Source organism: Danio rerio, chromosome 24 (genome assembly GCF_052040795.2).
Source record: "Danio rerio strain M-AB ecotype USA chromosome 24, GRCz13ab, whole genome shotgun sequence".
Classification (NCBI taxonomy): Eukaryota; Metazoa; Chordata; class Actinopteri; order Cypriniformes; family Danionidae; genus Danio; species Danio rerio.
The window spans coordinates 14,773,743-14,798,633 of NC_141044.1; the positions used below are offsets into that span (position 1 = coordinate 14,773,743).

Here is a 24,891-nt window from a genome sequence, read left to right on the forward strand (position 1 = left end):
AAAAGAGCTCCAAACATACCAGAGCAGATGCATCAGAGATAGTCTTCATGCAGAGATATTAAGCTCTGTGGCTTTCTTTCCTACAGGAAGCATCACTCCTACAGTGGAGTTAAATGGCTTGGCTATGAAGCGAGGGGAGCCGGCGATCTATAGACCCCTGGATCCCAAACCCATTCCCAACTACAGAGCCAATTACAACTTTAGAGGAATGTTTAACCAGAGGTACGTCCTTTAGTCTGAGCAGCATTTCAGTCCTGGATGGTGTACTGAAAGTTTATGTAATGATTATTTTGATGTATTTTTTTGTCCCCTAGTATGATTATAGTTGGTGTATTATTTCTTGACTGCCATCTAGTGGTGTCAAACTCATGCAGGGTTGGGAAGTAACAGAATACATGTAATTATTGTGCATTTTAATTACAAAATGAGTAACTCTTATGATGTTACTTTTTTAAATGGGTGGTGATCAAATTAGAGTTGCATCCGAAAAAAAACAACTACTTTTTAAAACTACTTTAAAATTTATTTAATATAATATATGTAATATAATTTATTTCATTTAGATATTAATGTATTCTGTATTTGTTAGTTAATATAATCAGCAGTCGGTGATTCTTGTGCTCTGTATGCCAAGATATGGTTGTGCATTTCCATACCCACTGTAGTATATGTATATAATTAAGAAAAAAAATATATACACACAAAATACAATACCCTTAAATCTTTCTGTAATCACCTGGATGATTCATTTTTGTTATGATTTCTAATAGTTTTTCTTGAGATTCTTGTTTGTCCTGATCAGTTAAACCTAGAGCTGGGAAGAAAAATCTTTTAAGAAATTGATTCTGAAATCACTATTCTTTCTCTAAATAATTCGGAGCTCAGTTTTTGACAGCAGATGGCACTCTAAGCTGGTTTTTACCTTATTCTCAAAAGTTCCTGAGTAAGTCCTTGTGTTTGGCTCAGTTATACAAGCTTGGTTTTATGTTCATGTAAGCACAGCTCATTTTACACAATTCTTGTCATTCACTTAAACCTTCCCTTACTTTATTATTAGTTTGTCGAAGTGGTATTAGTAGGAATTATATGCAAGTAGAGTACAGCTGTTTGTAAAGCATACAGGGCCATCTGCTGTTAAAAACTAAAACCTAAGCTCAGACTTTATTCAAGAGAAAAAATATGCCTTTTGAAAAGATCAGATTTAAATGCAGAATTGATTTCTTGAGCTCTAAATAAACAACCTGATATTCTTAGTAAATACCTTTTAGGTCCTATTTGTGTATTGTAACACTTTCCAACAGTGACTGCGAAATTTTGTATATATTTTTTTTGACATCTATTCATCATTTAATAAAAGTGAAGAAATTGTGTGTGAGTGAAACAAACACGAGGTATTAATGGGATCATTTCACCCATAAATTTAAATTTACTCACTGTTTACTCTTCAATTGGTTGTATGACTAAACTTTCATTTTTGGATGAACTGAGTTTAGCTCCAACACTAATCAAACACACCTGAACAAGCTAATCAGTGTCTTCAAGATGACTAGAAATCTACAAACAGGTGTGTTTGATTAGAGTTGGAGCTAAACTGTGTAGGACAATGGCCCCTGCATTAAGAGCATTTTCTTTGAGTAATCAAATAAATACTTTACTAATAACCTTTTAAAAAATGTAATTTGTTATCTGTTGGAAAATACACATAAAAGTGCACCTATTATGCAACAATCTCTTTCCTGAAGGGGTTTAAACACAGTTGTGTGGCAGTTTATGAATATAACCAGCTTCTAAATGTATTTGTTTCATCTTTTTATAATCGCACATCATGAAAACAAACAGCAGAAACGCATTGATTGACATTCTCCCTTTGAGCATGTCATCAGAGGGAGGAAAGCCCCACCCATTAATGATGACCTCTCATTAGCATAGGACGTAAAGCTGCGGTCACACTGGGTTTTCCTCTCATGGACTGCCAGTCATACGCACGTGAATGCGTCAGACAGGAAATGCGGGGTCATGCGTCAAGTTTTGCAGGTTGCTGCGGTCTTAAATTCAAGCTTGGTGAACTCTGACCTGCGAAATCGCATCACTTGACTGCGTGAGACCAATCGAGGATCAAAACATGACCTCTCTGGACAGAAATTTAAGACATGGAGTAATCGCTTGCTTTTTTTAAATGTCTAATAAGCTTGTTTAATCCGCCCCTTTTTGCAGCGACACACGACAAAATATCGCAAGCTCAAACTCTAATGTGACTGCAGCTTTAGTCTTGGTTTTGAATTTGCCACTATGCTGTTACAGGCATTTGTAGCTCCACCCTCTTTTGAAAATTTAAATGAGAGCGCAAGCTAATTGGAATATAAAGCGATGGTCATTAAAATGTCAAAATTTGGATAAAGGGCCAGTTTCAAAGAGTTATTTGACACTTTATGTGGTCTTTTGAGCTTAAACTTTACATACACACACTACAGAAACCACAGAACAATTTTTTACATCTTGTAAAAAGGGGCATAATAGGTCCCCTTTTAAAAGTTGCCTTCCCAACCCTGTACACATTTTAGGTCAAACATAAAATATTAAGCCTGTGCTTACACCTGGTAGGTTTGGTTCAATTAAAGTAACGCTGGTGTGATTGTATTTCATGTGAACACTGCCATTTGAACCTTTGTGTGCACCAAATAAGCAGCCAGAGACCGCCGTTAATGATTGCTCTTGGTCTGTTTCCAAGCTCAGGTTCGGTTCAAATAAAATGTGAACACAGACTAAAGACAATGCACAAAATTTGAGCATATGGAGAGAAAGAAGTGCAGTATGCTCAAGCATTTTTGATATTTTTATTGTCCTAGCCATTTAAAAACATGTGGCAGAAATGTGTATTTGTGTGTATTTCCAGTTGCTGTTTTTACTTTTTCTTTACCATTTTCTTATACAAGCTATTCACACGTTTTCAGCTGACAGATATAACATCACAAATACAATCATACAACAAACAAGCATGTTTAAACCAGCGTACAACATAGTTTTTCTTTTTTTTGTGGTTTTTCTTTTTTTTTATTGATCTTGGTTGCAAAGTATACATGGGTTTCTTTCTTTTTATTGTTTTTGTTTAGCTCTTTAGCAAATATACACAATAAAAAAGCATTTTTCTTTTTCTAAACGATTAGTTTAACTAAAAAAAAATAAGTAAACTTAAAAAGACTATTTAAGTAAGACTATTTAAGTAAGACTAAGTTGATTTTACTTAAGAAAAAGTTAGTAAACTCATGTAATAGCTTAGTTGACTTTTAATAATTATGCACTGTTAATTTACTTCATTTTAAGGCAACAGGTATACTCATTTTAAAGACAGCCGTGGTTACCTTTTTTTTTTTTTTTACCATTATTTAAAGAAGAAACACTAGCTGTGTCTCATTTCAGAGACTGCATCCTTCGAAGGATGCATTCGAAGGGTGCTGCGTCATTGAAGGCAATCTCATTTTAAAAAAATTCGAAGGCTCCCTCAAATGCAGTCTTAAAATGCGTCCTTCATTTCCCAGGTTATGAAGGATAAAACCAGTGGATCCTTTGTGGCCTCGAACATCCCAAGATTTAGTGCGTGCTGATAATGGCTGGACGTATTTAAAAGTCAGATTGAATGTATGAATTAGTTTTTATTTTACTTGAATATCCAAACACTTTTGTCTTACTAAAACGGTATTTTATAGATCGTTTACATTATATGTGCGTGTGCGGATTAAAGGAAATATATTTTTGTAAACCCTGTTTTGCCTTCAGACTGCTTAAAATAAGTTTTAAAGTCACTTTAAAAAAAGTTTGGCTTGTTTGGACTTTGAAGGATTAACCTTTGAAGATGCAGCCTCTGAAATTAGACAAGGCTACTATAAAAGGTCATCCAGTAACTCAACTAATCATTAAAAAGAACAATAGCTTTTTCAATTTATCACTTTTTAAAGTGTAAACGAAACAGGACGTGATCCAACTTAATTTTTTCTTTGGTCCTGATTCAGAACAAAACAACCAAAAAAGCTCTAAATCTTGAATAAAAATACAAAAAAAATCAAACACAGTAAACAGAATGAACTTTGATTTGTTTTTTGATTTTAGAAAATAATCACTGTATTCAGTATTTTAACAATGAAAATGATCTGTTTATGCAGTTTTGTACTGTGCTTTTACTGCTGTTCAAGAAAACGACTTCAGATTACATGATCAGAAAATCTGTTCATTACCATTAGGTGGCAGTATTGCACTGTTTATTTTTCATCCCTCGTGAACGAAGCTTCACAACTCTTATTTCACATAAGATATCGTAAGGCAAACCAACATGCTCACCACAATATTAAAATAAACACAACTGTCCTTAATATCAAACACTGAATTGCATTAGTATTGCCATATGTTTGGAGGATGCTGTAATGTTTTCACATCCCCTGATTTCTTTTGGAAAATCTGACTCGTCCTCATAGTTTTAGGGGTTGGTTTCTAAATGTCTTTTGAATTGTAATGGTTTCATGCTCTCAACAGGCAATAATATAAAGCACACATTGTGGTCAGAATGGATTGAGAGGAAACTTGTATTTAATATGCTATGAACATTTTTTTGTACCTTTCATAGTTTTGTTTCTGGTTTTTGTCACATAGCCTTGTGGTCTTGTCATCTACCCTGTTTGAGTTACTGCATAACATCGAATTGGATACATTAATTTTTTTTTTTTTCAAGTTTCATTATACTTTCGTTCTTGGGTAAATCTTTAAATAATAAAGTGTAATACAGCTATAATTATTACCCCAGTATATTAGAATCAGGGCTGCACTATATTGGACACAAACTGACATTGCAAGATTTTGTTTTCTGCTAATTTTTTTATTTTATTATTTTTTCATATTGCAATGTAAATTAAATTTCACAAGATAACTTGAGTAACTCTTTGGAAAGAATCGATTGGGAGTTTGACTTTGACTGGGATTTTGCAGGTGGGTGCATCTACATAAAATATACAAAATTATCCTAAAATATCTAAAATAAACTTATTAAAGCATGGATAAAAACAACAGAACAACAATACAAATAAAATAAGCAACACTTTATGGTTTTCAGTGGAATTTAACTGTGCTAATGTACACAAATTAAAAAATCTAATGTAAAATAAGACCCCAAGGAGTTTTCGCTGTATTAAGAAACAAAATCATTCTTCAAGTGGCAAACTTTATAATTTTTTGTGCTTAAATGTTTTAAGTTAACTTGAAATCTTAATCACAAACCTTTAAAACACACCCAAATAAAAATAAAAATCTTTCAAACTCATAGAAGGGTTACTCTTTGCAATCCAATCATGTCCTCTGAACTTTGGTTGCTGGTTATTTATAAACCCAACTTGACATTACAGACTGCGATGTGACTTGCAGATTCCCAAATTGCGATAACAATGCCGAAACGATATAGCCCTAGTCAGAACATTTAAAAAAAATTTTTTTGATTGTTTAGAAGCACAATCCAGTATAAAATAGTTAATACAACAATAAATCATTGAGATGAGAATAATTTAATGGCATATTAAAAGCATGTATTTAAAGATCATGATGCAGCCCTCAAATACAAATTAATTGTCATTTTAAAATGATGTTGGCAAAAATAAAAAATTAAAACAAATAGACTCTTGATACTTGTTCAAAGTTTTATTAAATGGTTGCCAATTTTCAGTGCTTTGATGCACAGATTAAAGATGACCGATGTCAGTTTGTAGGTAAAGTAAATTTAAGTTTAAGAAAATAAGAAAAACAAAAGTTTTGTGTCTTGTTTATGAATATTATAAAACGGTGAATGTAACCTTATTAATGATCAATAAAATATGTATATTACAAAACGTTTTAGCCTGAAATTGACAAAACATCCAAGTTAGATATTTAAACAAAACTATATTGCAAAGTTAAACTTGATATCTCAAAAAATTAGCTTACTGTAAGATTTAGTTTGAACGCAGTACCAAACATGACCACCAGATAACCATACAATTTTTGTTGATGATCATACAAATGTCACCCTATGATTTGAGGAATATGAATTGTATTTTTTTTTATACTTTTGGCATTATTTGATAAGTAGAAATACAATTCTAAATTACATTACATGTGGATTGAAGTAACGTTTTACGACTTGAAGTATCCTTTTTGCAAATTAAGAAATACTTACTAATATTTCAGTGATTTCTATCAAAAATCAGTCAACAGATATGGAGACTAGATATTTGAATCTTTTAAATTATATATTGTCATAATTTGCTTTATTTAGATTGCAATATTGTGGTTTAAAATGATCCGTAAATGCTAACACAGGTTGTAGGCTGACAGTAAATGTGTTTTCTTTTAACCTATTACTTTTCCTACATAAAACTAAATTGCAGTATGCATTCAAAAATATGTATTCAGGCGTTTGAGTTCATTCCATATTATCATAATTCGATAAGAATTTTATTGCAAAAAAGGGAAGTAAACTTAAGTATCGCAGTTCCAGGACTAATTTTTAACCCATATTTATAGTTTAAATCTCTACATAAAAAAAAAAAAGATTGTGTTGTTTTTAATTGTCATTTGCAAATATAAATAAATAAATAAATAAATAAATAAATAAAAAAAAAATATGCACATACAATGACCGCTTTATAAGCTAGAAGGCATTAATATTGAGAAGCAAAGTTGATGTTAATCAGAAATCTACACTGCATTACAAGAAGCTCATTACATCTTAATCCTGTCGTCATTTGAAGCTTTTATTTAGTCATTTGCTTTCAATTGAAGCTCAATGGACACTGTGAGAACAAAGAAGCCATGAGAAACCTGAGGCTTGTAATGCTAAGATCTCAACCTGATATCAAAAAGCATTAAAGGGCCTGCGCCTAGTGATTGTATGGAAAAAAAAATGTATACAAGTTTCTCAGCCACACATCTAGAATGTCTGTGATATAGTCTTTGAAATAGTAATACAACAAGGAGCCAAAGTAAATTGGATCCTCTTTGCGATTACATCATTTTAGTGTGTAGCCTGTCCGGAGACCACCATCGAGGACTGTTGAAAATAAAGTCAATCCAGAAATTAGGTAGACACCTTTCACATTATCAGTTTTTTTTTTTTTTTTTTTTTTTTAGTTTAGATCGGGGTGTCCAAACGTTTAAAGGGCGAAAAAATAAATATCCTTGATAGCCTTGGGCCAAATATAAACATACCAAACTATTTTTAAATTAAAGTTGCCATGGGTAATATCCTAATTTATTTCAAAATATTTAATAAATAAATAAAAAACATCACTTTCAATCATGTTAACTAATGTAATATAACTTTTTTAAATAATAACTTATTGCAATACAAACATAAATGTTCACATTTATAACACAGTGGAGTTCAATGCTGAATACACTTGTCAAGCAGAATCTGCCTTTGCCTTGATTTGCTCACCAAAGTCTCCGCATTGTCCTCTATTCTGTCTGGTGACTGTTCAGATTCACTTTGATAGTATCAGATGACTTTCAGCTATGAATTTTTGTGCGCAATAATTAGTTACAAAGTAATTAGATACTGTAATTAAATTACTTTTCCACTGAAAAAGAATATTTTTTAAAAATAAATTATAATACTAATACATTTTATTTAAAGGTGTCTTTCTGGCAACTCAAGGACACCGTACAATAAAACGAGCAATAAAACAACATGAGAAATAATATAAAAGTATACATAACAATCGTGCACATACAATTAAGTATTAAAATCAATCTTAAATAAGTGGGTTTTGAGTCTTTAGTAATGTAATTAGTTACTTTTAATGAACTTGAATTGTTTTTAAAGAACCTACAATTTATTTAACAGTTCTGTAGAAATCAATTTAGACAAGCAGAGTCATTGTATTTTTCAGCTAAAGGAGGTTTTCAGACAAAGTAACTTAAGTCATTTACATACCCTTTTAATAATGTGATGAGAAATTGGTAATTAATTTGTTTTTAAGAAAGTGTACCAAACACTGCTTTCAACAAAAAATCATTCAGACATCCTGTCAACCAAGTGTATGCAAACCTGATCAGGTTCATCTGTTTGTGTTGGTTAAAGTCCACTGTGTGAAGTATTTTTAAATCACAGTTCAGCTCATCTAAAAATTCCATACTAGTGTAAAATTCAATAGTAGTTCCCAAGTCAATGGGTGCCAGAATGATCTTTCAAATGATTTTTTTGTGTAGAAGAAGGTAAATAAACTTAAATACTATAGGTTTTGAACAAGTGTGATGACAGCGTTGCTAATAGTTATCTCAGGTGTTTTTTTTAAACCTTCTCCTGGTCTATCATAGTTCCTCTCACAGGTGAATGCTGCACTTAATTGAAACGCTGATTCATTTCATCATAGCTCATCATCAGGCATTATTAGAGCATTGATGATGTGTCTGTGCTTTTTTTATTATGGAGAAGAATAATGTTTTGCATTGTTTAAACAGAAAGGCTATAGGTGAAATAGATTTTTATTTTAAATAAATACAGTGGTACTTAAAGTGGTCATGCCAAGAGGGACATTTGATCACTTCAGAGTAAACTTGTTTTGTACCTCTTAAACTGATGTTAGACAGGGGAATACATTTGAACTAGGGGAGCATGATTCATTGATGGCTATGTCGGTATTGTTATCTTTATCGGGCTGATAAGAAATGTTGGTTGTGCTTACACTAGTTAATTTTTGTTTAAAAAGTGCATTTTAGAATGAAGATTCTCTTCATCCAGACTAAATGAGACATGACCATTCACGCTCTCCAGGCATGCATATACTTTGGCAAAATCTGCACTTGAAGTATCAGTTGCATAATGGTCAAATGAAGGGGGCTTGACAAATCAGGGAGTGAATAAGCAGTAGTCCAGATTACCAATCAGAGTTTGATTGTGGGTTGCCACACCTACATTTTCATAAGTCTGTGTATTAGTATGTCTACACTGTTTATGTTGGTGCCATTTCAAACTAAAACAGGGTCTTCAGTGTTTCAGAATGCTTAATTTTTGTAGGTTGGAAATGCCAGAATAGTGCAGATGATACTAGAGTAGCCCCTCAGTTAATTTTTTTTCTGCAGTTTTCCACCTTATTTGTGAAATAATAATAATAATAATAAAAAATAATAATAATAATAATTATTATTATTATTTATTTATTTTTTTGTAACCACACTTTGATTAATTCATATTGTCAGCCTGCACATTGGCTTGAAGTTTTCAAATTTAAAGAGTTATTTATATTGCCTAAAGTTTCCCAATTTGAACACCTGGTAATGATGGTGATGGTAATGCTGTTGAATTGAGATGAATGTTCTTGTGTTTAAACACCTAAATAAAAAAATGCACCAATTGAGATAAAAGGACAAATTGGTGTTAGGCACTATCAGGTCAAAATTAAGTTTCCAATAAAAAGATTTGTTAGGGTATTAAACACTACTTATTGGTCTATTTACACTACTCTTGGTCTTGACCAGTTGAATGTTTTATAAAAGTATTTATCTCTTACCGTAATTTTTAGTTTATTATATATCTTTCGCGTATAGGTGAAGGTTATAACAATGCATTCAAATGTATATATTGACATGCATTAATTACAGTTATGACTAAGGGTGTACTCGCACTAGGTTCTAATAGTTGGCCGGCCCTGGCCCATTTGAAAGAGGTGTGCCAGAGCATGGTTCAGTTGGGCTTTGGTGCGGTTAGTTTGTAGTATCAGAGCAAGGTGCGCATGAGCATGAAACTGAAGATGTGATGTTACTTTTTAAGGGACTGTTTTATGATTTTATTTATCATTCTTACTTTTCAATGAATGCTGTCGTAGTTTATTAAAAATGCAAACCCTTTGCTGCATGTCAGCTGGCACCTTCAGCAACCCTCCTAATACCTGCAGCAATATGACTTTATGAATATTTTTGAGCATTAAAAGTGGTAGATCTGTTCAGCAAAAATTTGAGTGTGTCACTGCATCCCAAATGATTTAAAATAATACAAAACAATATACCTAAAGCAATCTCCATTGTATAGAGCGAGAGCACTTCTCTTCCTATCTGAATAGTCCCATCATTGATGATATAGACGTACTCGAGCTTGAAAGATGGAGTACAGTCTAGGTGTGAAGGCTGAGAAGGAGAGGGGAGGGGGACACAAACGCATCCAGGCATGGTTCAAGGCAACTGTGCCTATGTGAGTACACCTTAAATTTCCCTGGACTGTATTACCTCAGTCTTCATATCCTCTCTCTGTCCCCCGAGACTGCAGTAGTACAGATTAACAGAAGCATCTTTTCTGCGAAACAATTGATGTACCCAGGAGTTTAAAGTGCATGTCTAAACACCTCATTATCCTGGATTAGTGATACTCAGACCAGATCTACACTTTCATCCTTGTTCTTCTTATTTGTGGATCTCAATATTAAGCTGAAGTGAGCTGTAGGATCATATAGTTACCAGACTGTTGTTACTAATTAGGCTTGGTGTTTCCAACAGCCCTTTGCATTCACCTGCCTTCGGGATCGTCTGCATACTTTCAGAGACAAAATTTGGATGGGTCTTTTCCGGGACGACCACACCTTCTCTTATTTGGGCATGACCGTAGCATTGTGTCAGCGCTTCACTGTAACAATAATGAGGATAATTGCTGTCGAGCCACTCCAGTGATATTTCCTGGTCTGATATCAAACTATTGGAAGCCCAGAGTAAGAGAGTTTAGTGGCTGAGGCGGTGTGGTGGAGATGCGTCACTGTCTGGGACAAATCAGCTCTTTGGTTTGTTTTGATTGCAGTAAAGATAATGTGGCTCTGAGGTAGAGTTGTCTTAGAAACAAATATTGCCTTTATTGTGGTACCATAGTATCCACAATAAATAATTTTATGCAAACAAATTGTAATCAGACAATTAAGTATGCATGCTAAATTTGCATACTCTTGAAATGGAACTCAAACTTTAACTGAATATAACTGAACTGACTTTGTGGGCTACTTAAAGCAATTTTTTTAGATGTACAGTACACAAATGTTCAACGTTCAATGTACACATATTTCTTCCTAATTTCAGAATGATTTGCTTGTTGTAAGGTGTCATGGGAATGCGTAAATGACAATTAAGTATCAGGATGCAAGATTCAATCGTTTCTTCTCATTTAGTGTGTCATTGTTCACAACCCTTCATGACTCAATTGCATTCATGATGCCATTAAATTCAAGTCTGGAATTTTATGTAGTTTCCCCTGTTATTCGCGATGAGTTCCGTCACATGGGTGACACTGACCAATAGAATTACATAACCTCTTTCGTACAAAGGTTTTAAAATGGAAAAATGAAAGAAAGAGGCTGCTTCTTAAATCGGATACTTCCATACTATATAGTACTTTAAAAACTGTGTGCGAGCCGAGTAGTAGGTCTGAATTTGTAGTATTCGAAAAACCGTATGTGAGAAGTTCCTGGATGACCTACTACTTCAGGGGTGATTCTGAAATGCGCATGCGATGGACGCTACGCTATGCATTAATGTAATGCGAGATGAATAGGAGTAAATTGATGTAACTGACGTGGGTAGGTCACATGAAAATGGCAAATAGCTGATGTAGTATGTACAAGCTCCATTCATACTACTCTAAAATAATTAAAATGTATTTCCTACTTTTCCCAGTACTGGGTTGTTGCTGGAAGGGTATCTGCTGTGTAAAATTCCGTTGTGGTGACCCTTGACTAATAAGGGACTAATCTAAAGGAAAATGAATGTAGTACCTACTGTAGAATTTGTTGATTTCAGATGCAGCCAGATGACTGCTTCCATGAAAAGTACTGTAGAAAAGCTTTGTGCTGTAATGGCAACAGTACACTTGTATGATGTGCCATTTCGGAACTAACTTTCATTTATTAATTTTCTTTTTCGGCTTAGTCCCTGAATGAACTGCCAACGTCCAGCCGCAAACCCATCACTGGGAAACATCCATACACATTTATTCACACGCATACACTACGGACAATTTTAACTTACCCAATTCACCTGTAGTGCATGCAAACATGCAAACTCCACATAGAAATGCTGACCCAGCCGAGACTCGAACCAGTGACCTTCTTGCTGTGAGGCGACAGCACTACCTACTGCGCCACCGAGTTGCCCTGAGCTAACATAAGAGAAAAAAAGATAAATGTTGGGGATCGAAAGCCGGGGCACTTATGCAACTTGGTGAGTGAGTATTGGAGTTAGAATTTAAAGTAACAAATAGACATTTATAATTTTTGGGGCTTCTTGTTAACTGAATGCGCATTGTAGATGTCACGCGACAATTCATTGCAAGGCAGCGTGTATTCTGGCTTACAGTAGTCAACATGTAAAGTGGATCATCACATTTCATCAAAGTTGTCCTAAATTTACTGAACAGCATGCATTCTTATCTTAGGAAAATTTTGAAAAACATTTTTGATTCACTACAAATGTTGACTAGTGTATTTAATGCTCATAAGACATCAAGATTTGGTTTAGACAGAATTGCATAAATATATGACACCATGACCCTCGTAACCAACAGTAAAAATCATGTGATCTGAATTGGGCTTGAAACTGTTAATCCCAGGATTAAATTTAGCCTGATATTAAATTGGGTTGTCTTTCTTTACTGTTTCAAACTGCTTACAATATACATGGGGTTAACTAATAAACCTGGGTTCTAATTATGCCTCTGTTTCAAAATGCACAGTTCTAAAGCCAAGGTTAATGTCTTTATTTGCATATTTAAATTCACCTGAGCAGGAAACTGAAGATGTAACGTCACTTTTAAGGTACTGCTTCATATAATTTTATTAATCATTTTTACTTTTCAATTAACCTGAACTGTCATAGTTTATTAAAGGGCCATGAAACTCCCCTTTTTCGGTTCAAGTCTATCTCAGAATTAAAAAAATAAAATGCTTCAAAATGGTAGTGCTTTGAGCAGAGGAAAAAGTGGATGTGGCTAGCTGAGCAGGTAAAAAGAGGGTAGTGAACAACTATTGGCTCACAAAATAAGAGACAAACCGTGAAGAGACGCATAATTTTATAGTTTACAACAACAAAATGCAAAGAAATAAACAGTAATTTAATCCTCTGCTACATTTGTTATTCGGAGTTTCATAACGCATAACCACAATTTGTTATATAATTATAAAGATAATCAAGTAAAAACTATAATTAAGGAGAATCCCCAGTTCTGAATGCAGACACAGCAGATAGCAGTGCAGCATGTCTCTTGACCTGTCTATTCAAACCATTGACTATGCCGGTAAACTGGAGGATTTTAAAAATGGGTGAACACAGCAGCATGGATATAGATGACATGTCTGAATAATAATGAACTCGACTGGTAAAAGACCAAGACCACCATTCTCCAATTGTCATACAGTTCTTCCGACAAAACTGCTTGCAGCAAACCAACAGCTTTGCTGTATCCACCCTGACAGCATCGTAGAGAAAAACATGCAACAAACCCTGGGGATTAGGGAAACAAACACACAATGTTACGACCCTTCATGAACGGCTAAATACTTCTTGCCATTTGCGGACGCGGTTTCACCCAAACGCTGGATCTCACCGCTTGCCAGGTCTGCCTTGCTTTTGGAAAGCACATGCGATTACAAAGTTGAAGAGTGCTAATGTTGTCTTAACTGATGCTCAACACACACAAATCTGTTAATATTTCAAATAAGTACTTCAGGGTGTCTTAAACTTTTAAAGATGCAAACCCCTCACTGTACGTCAGGTCAAGATTTGACTCTGTCACTGCATCCCAAACAACTTAAAACAATGCAAAACAATATATTATCATTGATGATATAAACAGGCTCAAGTTCGAAAGGTAAGATACAGTGTGAATGGAGACTGAGAAGGAGAGAAGAGAGGAGGGGACACAATTGCGCCCAGGCATGGTCACAATTTACATGCGATTAACTAATAAACCTGGGTCTTAATTATGCCTCTGTTTTACACTGCATAGTTCTAAAGCCAAGGATAATGTCCTTATTTGCATATTGCTGCTTAAAACTTGTTTACGTAAAGGCTCCTAGGTTGTGTATTCTCATATTATTGTTATTCCTGTTTTACTGAGTGCACTTACTATAATGATAAGAATGAAACTTTTTCTCCAGTAATTGCTGTATACACTTTTCAATTCAGAAAAGCTTTACAACTTTATGAAAGGCCTCATGTAATTGCTCAATCAGCAATTCATAGGTGAAAATGCCAATAAAATGGCATGCGATTTTTTTATTTTTTATTATTATTATTATTTTTTTACTTCAGAAATGTTATTTAAACTCCATTGCTTGGTACTGTAGTTGGTTATAAAAAAATGAAAGGATCATTTTGCATAAATTTTCTATTTTCATATAAAATATTTTTGCTAAATGAATATGCCATATCCTGCATATTAGATTTAGTTTAAATAAATCTGTCACAAGTTAATATCCAGTGTTGATTGTTGAACGGTTTGATTATTAAATCAACTCTAATTTAGGTTACATTTGTCTGATAGACAGGGGCGTAGATTTAGGGTGGACGGTGGGAACGTGTCCCCACCAATATCCACAAACTACCGAAATGTCCCCACCAATAATTTAATTCACTTAAAAACATCGCGCTGTCAGTATAAACCTAGACATGCCGAAAGGGTTAAATCCCGTTCTCTCCTCGAGTCGCACCGCCCCCAAACACATATGAACATTGTGATTGGCTGTGCCTTTCCCTGCTGTCATGTGAGTGGCTGCTTTCAGATCATAGTTTCAGATACAAACAGCGCCAAAACAACTGCGCGCCGTGCGCGGGGGGAATTTCCCGATGTGTAAGGTGTGTGCCTCGCACAAGTGAGGATGGAGGTAGCAAGAAGGTGGACATAAAGAGCTTTTTCCAACGAAAAGTGTAAGTCACATAAACTCAAGTTCGCTACTGAATGAGTCCATCATTATAATGCCGTTATGCTAGTGTTACGTTCAGTCTAACGTTAAAGCTGTAAACAATATTCCCTGAAAACTAACTGCAGAATAAACACCTACATGTAAACGTATATGACGCTGCCAGTTCTCCTAATCTCTTAGAGTAACATCTCCAATTTTGGTTAAAAAAAATTTTGTCAGAAAAACTACAGCCTGTGCTCCATCTTTTAATAATACTATGAGACATTTTTAATTTGTACGAAAAATGAACGAAAGTCTTTATTAAACTCTCTCTTTATCAGTTAATAAACATTTATTTTAACATGACACTTTCAGGCCTGTAGCCAGCTTATTAAAAGGGGTTATTTGTTTTCTGAAAAACTGAACCTTTTTGCAGTTATTCACCTGATTTTCTGTTTAATTGAGGTATAAATAATACATTTTAGTGACATATTGAGAACTAATTTTTGCTGAATAATCTTGTTGGATAGTTATTACAACTACACTTTTTAATGTACCAAAACTATTTCCTACCATTTTGTCAAATTGCTTTATTTACACATTTAAACTGTGAGTTTTATTACATTTTTATAAATAATAAAAATACTTTGAACTAGAAATTAGGACTTTAAATTCTTAGAATAAAGAAGTGAAGTACAGTACAGATGCCAAAACCTAAATGCCATGTAAAATTAGCATTTTCTCAGCTTTTTCTCAGCTTTATGTTCAGTTATTTCACTTTAAAGGCAATGAAAAGAACGTATTTGTCAATATAAAAGTAAAATCACTGAGTCCAAACACAGGAGTTGGAGAAAAATGCTCATTTTAGAAGAAAATATTAAATGGCATTTAGAGGTTTTTGCATCTAAACTGTTCAAATATGTAAATATACTTATTTTTAAAATACAGTTTTTTTTATCATAATTTTCTTTGGTAAATCTGTTAAAACTTGATTTTAATTAAAAACTGAAGCCCATAGGTGAATAACCAACTGGCCGGCGCATTCAACCTTCTTCAGTGAAAATTCGTCCATTTGAATAATAAGATAAATTCAAACATAATAATAATCCAACTTTTGGTCTTTCAAACCACCTGACCCCCCTTGGCTACACGCATGACTATTTAATTTAACTTAGTAAATTGTAAGAAGAGAGGATTACTTAATATATTTTAATAGCAGTTAAATAATAAATATATATATATATATATATATATATATATATATATATATATATATATATATATATATATATATATATATATATATATATATGTATATGTATATATATATATATATATATATATATATATATATATATATATATATATATATAAACAATATTAATTCTTGACGGGGGTGACTCGTCCCCACCAATGTCAAGCGCAAACCTACGCCCTTGCTGATAGATATCAATCATTATTGTAAAAGAACATTTAAATTTTCACCCATAAATCACCCAGAGTTTCTCTTAAAGTATGCAATTCATTTGTACACCCTCTAACTTTGATTAAACTAAAGCTGAATTGTCAATAGATAATGCCTTTTTTTTAAAGGATTTGAAATTCACAACACCCAAAATGTGCCTTTCTTTCCCAGACCATGTAGTTTTACGCTAAAGAGCAAAAAGCTTGAGAAATATAAATAATCTAGAAAGTATTATCTATTTCTTACCCAGGAGACTCAAGAGTGAACTTGCTTTTACTTGACTGACGATGGTTTCATTTTGAGTTGGTTGTTTTTCTTAGCCTTTGCTTAGTGTTGCTTCTGTTTTTATTATCTGGGTGTACTGGGAATTTAAATGATGATTTATCTTTGTGGCATTGCTGTTTGCATGATAAAATGGTAAAAGAATGGTGTTTTGTTTTTTTTCTTTTTTTTTCACTCAACCTCCCTCAACCATGAGCAAACCACACTTTCTACAAAGAAGTACATTGTTTAGTCAGTTGATATCTTTCCTATTTTCAGTATTTCATTGTTTATAATCCAAATGGATTTTGGCTAAAGGAAATCTTTGTTTAGTGAAGGTGATTTATCTTTCCTGTATCATTTGAGTCATGTTTTAGGAATGATGGCCGTCACTTTTAGCATTTCAGAGATAAAGCAGTGACCATGACTTTCATTAAGATAATGCGTTAAAGCTCCCTTTTGTTCAAAACAAAGAAATACTGTCAGCTGATTATATAGGCAGGAGATGAAATTCTGATTGCAAAATGAAATTTTCAGAAGAAATCTTTGAACCTCACAAAACTCTTTTGCTTTGAGAAAACATTTGGATATAGTTTTTAACGTGTACTATGTTTTGTGAATTACTTTCTCCATCTTGCCATTTTAACTTTTATTTATTTTGACACTTTTTAGCTGTTTAAGTTGCCCAGTCAGACACGTGCCATTGACCATCTATGCTACACTGTAGCAGTGAATTTTTTTTCTTTTTTTACTTTCTCCTTATCTAGATGAGATGGCAACTAATTATTTTGGTTGAACTAAAAGCTACACAGACTCATTGGATGTATGTGCTTCAGCCTTCATTTGGAAATATGGTTGACTGCAATTTCAAAGCTAAATGAATGCAACTGGGCAGTATGATGTCAACAACTTTTGTTCCTTTTCAGAATAATGATATTTACTCTGGCAAATTATTGACAAACAAAGTATTGTTTTCATATAGTTTTTTTTGTATTGTACCCAAAATATACTACAAATTAACAGTACAGTGCATCCGGAAAGTATTCATAGCGCTTCACTTTTTCCACATTTTTTTATGTTAGAGCCTTATTCCAAAATGGATTAAATTCATTTATTTCCTCAAAGTTCTACAAACAATACTTTAATGACGATGTGAAGAAAGATTTTTGCAATTGTTGCAATGTATTAAAAATAAAAAAACCTGAAAAATCACATGTACATACAGTAAGGCCCAATCACATTTCAATATGTGTAACCCTTAACGTTGGCCCTTAAAAATGAGTGTGAAGGGCTTTAAAATTTACCCCTAAGATTTGGGACAGCACTACAGCACCTGCACACATCATCATATGTCATGACGATCTCTAGCTTTATATGAGATCGAACAATCACGACTGCTGTAGTTATTCCAGGTGGGTTATTTTTTGGTATTTATCGTCAGGAAATCACTGAAGGCATATATTATGTTATCATAACTATCTAATGTGGCAATAAGATTGTAACTGTATTTTACACAGTAGCCATATTCATTTATATAAACAGAAAACAACATTATCATTATAGCAGACATTGTATTTGTCAGGGTATTTGAGTGTCATCAAGTGTCAGTGTTGTGGAACTGCTATATAGGAGTTATGATTATGGATTATAGATCGTGAAATTTAGCCTTTTTTTAAAGCCTGACAGTAAAACATGAATGTGTTATGAATATATTAAAACATTTGCTTGTTTGTTGTAAAAATTCGCAATGACAAAAATACTAATGTGTGAATCTCCTTACTTCCGGGTGCTGCAATCCTGCTGTTGTGGCTGGTGTATTGTGGGAAATTTCCTTACCCCTGGGTTTCGAGTGTGGTCCTGAAAACTTTGTTGGAAGGGCTATTCACCCCTTCCCCTTAGCCCGACGCCTTCAAACTAAAGAGAATTGGGACATCCCTACCCCTTCACATAAGGGGAAGGGCAAAGGGGTAGAGTTCACAGCCTTTGCTCAATACTTTGCTGATACACCTATGGCAGCAATTACAGCCTCGAGTTTGTTTGAATATGATGCCACAAGCTTGGCACACCTGTCTTTGGGATTTTTGCCCATTCCACTTTGCAGTACCTCTCAAGCTCTATCAGGTTGGATGGGAAGTGACGGTGTACAGCTATTTTCAGAACTCTCCAGGGCTCTGGCTGGGCCACTTTGAGGACATTCACGGAGTTGTTGCGAAGCCATTCCATTGATATTTTGGCAGTGTGCTTTGGGTCATTGTTCTGCTGGAAGGTGAACCATCATCCTAGTCTGAGGTCAAGAGCACTCTGAATCAGGCTTTCATTAAGGATGTCTCTGTACATTGCTGCATTCATCTTTCCCTTTATCCCAACTAGTCTTCCAGTTCCCGCTGTAAAAAAACATCCCTGCAGCATGATGCTGCCATCACCATGGATGATATTAGCCTGGTGATAAGCATGCCTGCTTTTCTCTGAGTGTAACGCTGGCATTCATTTCAAAGAGTTCATTTTTATTCTCATCAGACCAGAGAATTTTGTTTCTTATGGTCTAAGACTCCTTCAGATGCCTTTTGGCAAATTCCAGGCAGGTTGTGGCTTCTGTCTGGCCACTCCACCATACATGCCTGATTGGAGGATTGCTGCACATATGGTTGTCCTTTTGTAAGGTTTTCCTTTCTCCACAGTAGAATGCTGGAGCTCAGAGTGACCATCGGGTTATTGATCACCTCCCTGACTAAGGCCCTTCTCCCCAGATCACTTAGCTTAAATGGCCGGCCTCTAGAAAGAGTCCTGGTGGTTCCAAACATCTTCTACTTATGGTTGATGAAGGCCACTGTGTTAATTGTAACTTTCAGAGCAGCAGAAATTTTTCTATAACCCTCCCTAGCCTAGTGCCTCAAGACAATCCTGTCTTGGAGGTCTACAGACAATTCCTTTGTTTTATGCTTGGTTTGTGCTTTGATATGCACTATCATCTATTGGACCTTATATAGACAGGTGTAAACTGAATTTACCACAGGTGTACTCTAATTTAGCTGCTGAAACATCTCAAGTATGATCAGTGGAAACAGAATGTACCTGAGCTCAATTTAGAGCTTCTCTGCAAAGGCTGTGAATACTTATGTACTTGTGATTTTTTAGATTTTTTTATTTCTAATAAATTTGCAACAATTTCAAAAAGTGTGTTTTTGCATTGTCATTATGGGGTATTGTGTGTAGAATTTTAAGGAAATAAATTAATTAAATCCATTTTGAAATGGATAAGTAAGGCTGTAACAGAAAGTGAAGCGTAATGGATACTTTCTGGATGCACTGTATCTATAATTCAAATACTTTTGCCTTACCTGTCTCCATCTGGACAACTTTTCCAGTGTGGTCAACTTGCTAGGTAGCTCTGTGTACAGAGTTCTATTTGTATTGCAGAATGGTCAGGTACGAGTCGGTAAAGCATTGTTTTACCAAACAGATAAAAGCAATGTGAGCAAATCATGAATAAAGATGCATGGTCCTGTTTGTTTTTAAAAACACTATTGGTTGGGTTTAGGGTAACAGTTACTAGGTGATCTGTATGACAAGCCACGCCTTTTCATAGACATGTTCAAGAAGATTGTGTATCTGAAACTTAAAACAAAATCTACCTTTATGGCCCATTTCTGCTGAGTGGTACAGTAGAGTACTGTACTTTGCACATTTATTTCCATTTCCATTGTCAAACATGCCAGAATAGTGAATCATGTCACTCTTTTACAAGGGTATCTAGCATAACATTATGGTACTAATAGGGTGGAGCTAGACTCACTGCTGAATGGTATTGATTTACAGAGAATCATCACAAGTGCATGGAACGACAACACAGGAAAGGCCATTTTTAAATACACAGCTAAAACACAATACATAAATAATACAAAGACAATGCTTAGCAATGAAGCATGATCAAACAAAGCTTGTTTTCATTTTGTGACAAACAGTCATGTGCCAAGAAGCAAGAACAGGATCGGCTCTATGTCCACCAGTTGGTTACAAGGCTTGAAAAATGCTATATTTATTTTTTTTAGTTACTCAATAAATAAAGTACAATAATCCAATTAACTAAAGTCTTAGAAGGGCCAGGACACCAAACAACTAGCATCAATGAATCCCAACTGTATTGATGCATCAAAGCTGCACGTGACCACACCAAACAGAAAAAAGCTCACTTAAACAAGAGCAGAGTTCTGCAACTGCGGAAGAGTACTTGTCTTTCTGCTTTTTTGGGGTCTGTAGTCTTTTCTCATTCTGCTAAGAGAAACCGAACTACTGACACGGACGGACAATACGTAAACTAAGCAACGTTAAGTACCATGGTCACAGTATAATAAAACTAGGGATGCACTAATAACATTTTTTTGAAACCCATCAAAAGCTCAATATAGTTTCTATAGTTCTGGTGATAAACTCAAATAATAAATCTTTTTAGTAAAAATGACAGACAACGCAATCTAAAAACATGATGCTTTTATTAAATGAACCCATTTAGTGCTAAAGTAAATACATTTCCCTATTGATTATTTATATTAACAGGAACAAATAGTCTTGAAAAAAGTTTTTCGTGTTGTCATAAACACTCTGCACACAGTTTGAATTGTTAATGACTGGAGAATGATTGACCGGTGCCTGAACATGAATTTAACCACTTGAATAATCTTGTGCTTCACATTAAACTAGAATGGCTTCAGAACATTTGGGATATACTAGGCCTACATGACAACTTTCTAGTGCCCTTATAGTAGGCTACCTTTATGGCTTTTGTTGGCTTATAAATTACACAGAATATAGTGCAGGTGCAAGATCATATTTGGATTGGTTGCAGCTTCTCCTGACAATCCGATGCAAATTCTGCACACTGAAATGTGCCAATGACAACCTATGTTAACCCGACTAGATCTGACATGTGGAACACCAAAAACCAACTATCCCAATGGCCAACCGTCGAAACTTAAAAGAAAAAAAAATTCTGTCGAGCCCAAACTGTGGTAGAATGTGCAACTCTATTTGTTTTAACCCATTTTGTGAACTATTGAATGTAAGAAAAATCTAGTTAAGCTTCTACCTATTTACACTGAACAGAAACATTGTCTTTGCTTGAGACGTAACCCAGCTTCTGAATTTACAAGACACATGGAGATAAAAACTAGGCTAGCAATAGCAGTGGACCTAAAGTTAAATTTGGTGTGATGTCACACTAATAATCAAGTCAATTCACACATAAGTATTCATTAACCAGTGTCCAGAGCTGTAATCTAGCAAACAGCACATTGGAGAATCCATTAAGCATTCCAGCAATATGATGTCTGTGTCCAGACCTACATCCAGGAGGCTGCCAGAATCCACAGTTCATAAACCATTTAATAAAATGGCTGTTATTAAGGTTCTGCACTTCCTCCACTGCCAGAATAATCACATATTTACCCAATATCAGTATCAAATGCTGAAATGACCTCGGCCCGGCTTCTGTTTAAGGGCTCCAGGCAGAAAATTGTGTCAGCAGAGTAAATTGCTGGTAACTTATAAAGCAAAGGTTTATGTGCAGCTCTTATTTTACTGAGGAGAAGTTTGCCCTTCTGGAGCTTTAAAACTAGATTTATTTTTTCAATTCATTGTGCTTTTAATGACCCAATGGCTCACTGTAAGTATGTAATGATTTGGAATTTTGAAGGAAAGTTTACATCTGCAAAGACTAAAGTGCTTGATCAATACAACAAGTTTTAATGACTTTTACCAAAAACTACAATCAATCATTATAAAAAAAATATGCATGTTAATTTGGAGATGTACTATTTGCAAGTTTGGTGTTATTAAAGTTTGGTGTTAAGTTATTGGTTTCAAATGTGCTTAATCAATGACATAACCATTATAGAACAGTATCAATAAATAAACTAATTCTGTAATTTTGTTTATTTTTTTATTTGTTAATTTGTTTTTAAATTACTTTTTTTATATTACTGTTGCACTAAAGTCATAAAAAAGGGAAAAGTTTATGTTTTATTATTAATCGATTTATTACTTGATTGTACAAGCTACCTCACAGAAGTGCTCGGTTTGTTAACAGAGTTGTTAAATGCTAAAATTAGGTGAATATAAAAAAAAAGTATCATCCTGAATTTGTTTTTATGCTCTTCTTGGTTTTTTTATGTATTCTTTATGTATAACTATTGGACCGGGTTTCGGTATTGGTAGATACTTAAATTCAAATGACCCAAACTTGGCCTTGAGGCCAAATAAACCTGATTGGGTTATCCCTAATAAAAACTAGATCTTTTCAAAAAAAATCTTTAAAAAACACATTTAAAATGATTTAAATAACCAAAACAGTAAAACATGTATTGCTTTTTTAAATTAAAATTAAAGTGAAAACTGAAATAAAAATAACTGATTCTTATTTTAGTTATTAAATAAATAAATAATTAAATATTTTTTGTAATTGATTTTTTGTAATAGATTTTTTATTTTCATTTTTTTGGTTTTATTGAAATGTTAGAACAGGCTTAGATAATTTTTTTTTTCATCAAATTATTCATTCAAAACATCTGATTTTAAATGAATTTGCTTTAAAAAGCAAGGCTAGTGGCTGCATCCAAATTCGCCAAGTTGTTGTACACCCTAAAATGTTCTCCTAAGTAAAGGTGTGAAAATAAAGCCTGGTTTATACTTCTGCGTCAAGTGACCAGCGTAACTCACGGCGCAGGCAACGCGCGCAGCTGTGCATTTATACTTCTGCGCGCTGTCTCTGTTGGTCTGCATTAACACTTCCGAAACGCTAGTTGGCAGTGATGTGTAAATGTTCCTCTGTGTCGAGTTTCTTCGCTTCTGTTTTGCGTTTCCTGAACACTTCCTGGTTGTAGAAGTGATTCAAACTTGCCAACTTGCCATTTTGAGGCAGGAACCGGTGGACGTGCAACAACTTTAACTATGAGGTAAACACAAAACAAAACTTTCCATCCGGAGCTCCTTCACGGGACTCCACACTTGTAAACAATCGCTCCATTGAGTTCGCGCCATTCGCGCGGCTCTCTGTCCCGTCCCGACTCGTCAGTGCTACCAAGCCGACCAATCACAGAGCTTGCGCTACGTGTTGTTGCGACGTGTAGTTACATTTTTTGAGAGGTGCACGTCAGTGACTGCGACTGCCACGGCGAAGGGCTATGCGTCAGCGCCGTAGCATACGCCGGTGTTTGACGCAGAAGTATAAATCAGCCTTAAAGGAGTGTGTTTATCTGACATTTTAGCACAACATTTATCATGTGATTGCATAATTATGCATTTAAAAGTTGTAGTAAACGTCATCAGGATAACATTTTCGAAGAGTTTTACTACTATTTATAGCGAATAATAAGCATATTGAGATGCATAGAGTGCAATTCTAAACAATAAATCACTTGTTCATTTTGAAATCAGGTTATTCAAGAAGAGAACGCCTCGTTGTTCTGAGAAGCTTTTGTGTAAAATCAGTAATCAGTCGAAAGCATAATTTTCATTTTATTTGGTAAAACATAACTATAGTTCTGTTATATTACTTGAAAAGATAGTTCACTCTAAAATGAAAATGTCCTCACCCTCAAATGGTTCCAGACCTTTTTTTTCCTGTTAAAAAAAATATAGGTTTTGAAGAATGTTGGAAAATGGCAACCATTGAATTCCACAGTAGGACAACCAGATATTATTCAAGTCAGTGGTTACCCTTTTCCATTTTTCAAAATAACCCCTATTGGGTTCAACAGAAAAAAGAAGCACAAGCATGACAAGTGAAAGGCGAGTAAATTATGACAGAAATTTTAGGTTTTGGTGAATTACCCCATTTAAATATGCCGTATTGAGGCCAAATAAACCTGATTGGGTTATCCCTAATAAAAACTAGATCTTTTCCAAATAAAATCTTTAAAAAACACATTTAAAATGGTTTAAATAACCAAAACAGTAAAAAATGTATTGCTTTTTTTAAACTAAAATTAAAGTGAAAACTAAAGTGAAATAAAAATAACTGATTCTTATTTAAGTTATTAAATAAATAAATAAATAAATATTTATTTTTTGTTATTGATTTTTTTGTAATTGATTTTTTTTTTTCATTTTTTGGTTTTATTGAAATGTTAGAACAGGCTTAGATAATTCTTTTCATCAAATTATTCATTCAAAACATCTGATTTTAAATGAATTTGCTTTAAAAAGCAAGGCTAGTGGCTGCATCCAAATTCCCCAAGTTGTTGTACACCCTAAAATGTTCTCCTAAGTAAAGGTGTGCAAATAAGC

General features: G+C 34.2%; 1 protein-coding gene across 7 annotated transcripts in view; it reads left to right on the forward strand.

Annotated features, from left to right (window-relative positions):
• stau2 (staufen double-stranded RNA binding protein 2) overlaps positions 1 to 24,891 on the forward strand; it is a 223,198-nt gene that overhangs the window by 11,241 nt on the left and 187,066 nt on the right. For all 7 annotated transcript variants that reach the window (XR_015524346.1, XM_087308326.1, XM_087308327.1 and 4 more), the window contains 1 exon segment: positions 87 to 222. Coding sequence is in view for 6 of the 7 variants with exons in the window: in XM_087308326.1 (XP_087164452.1) it covers positions 87 to 222 (136 nt within the window). In the remaining variant the exon portion in view is untranslated.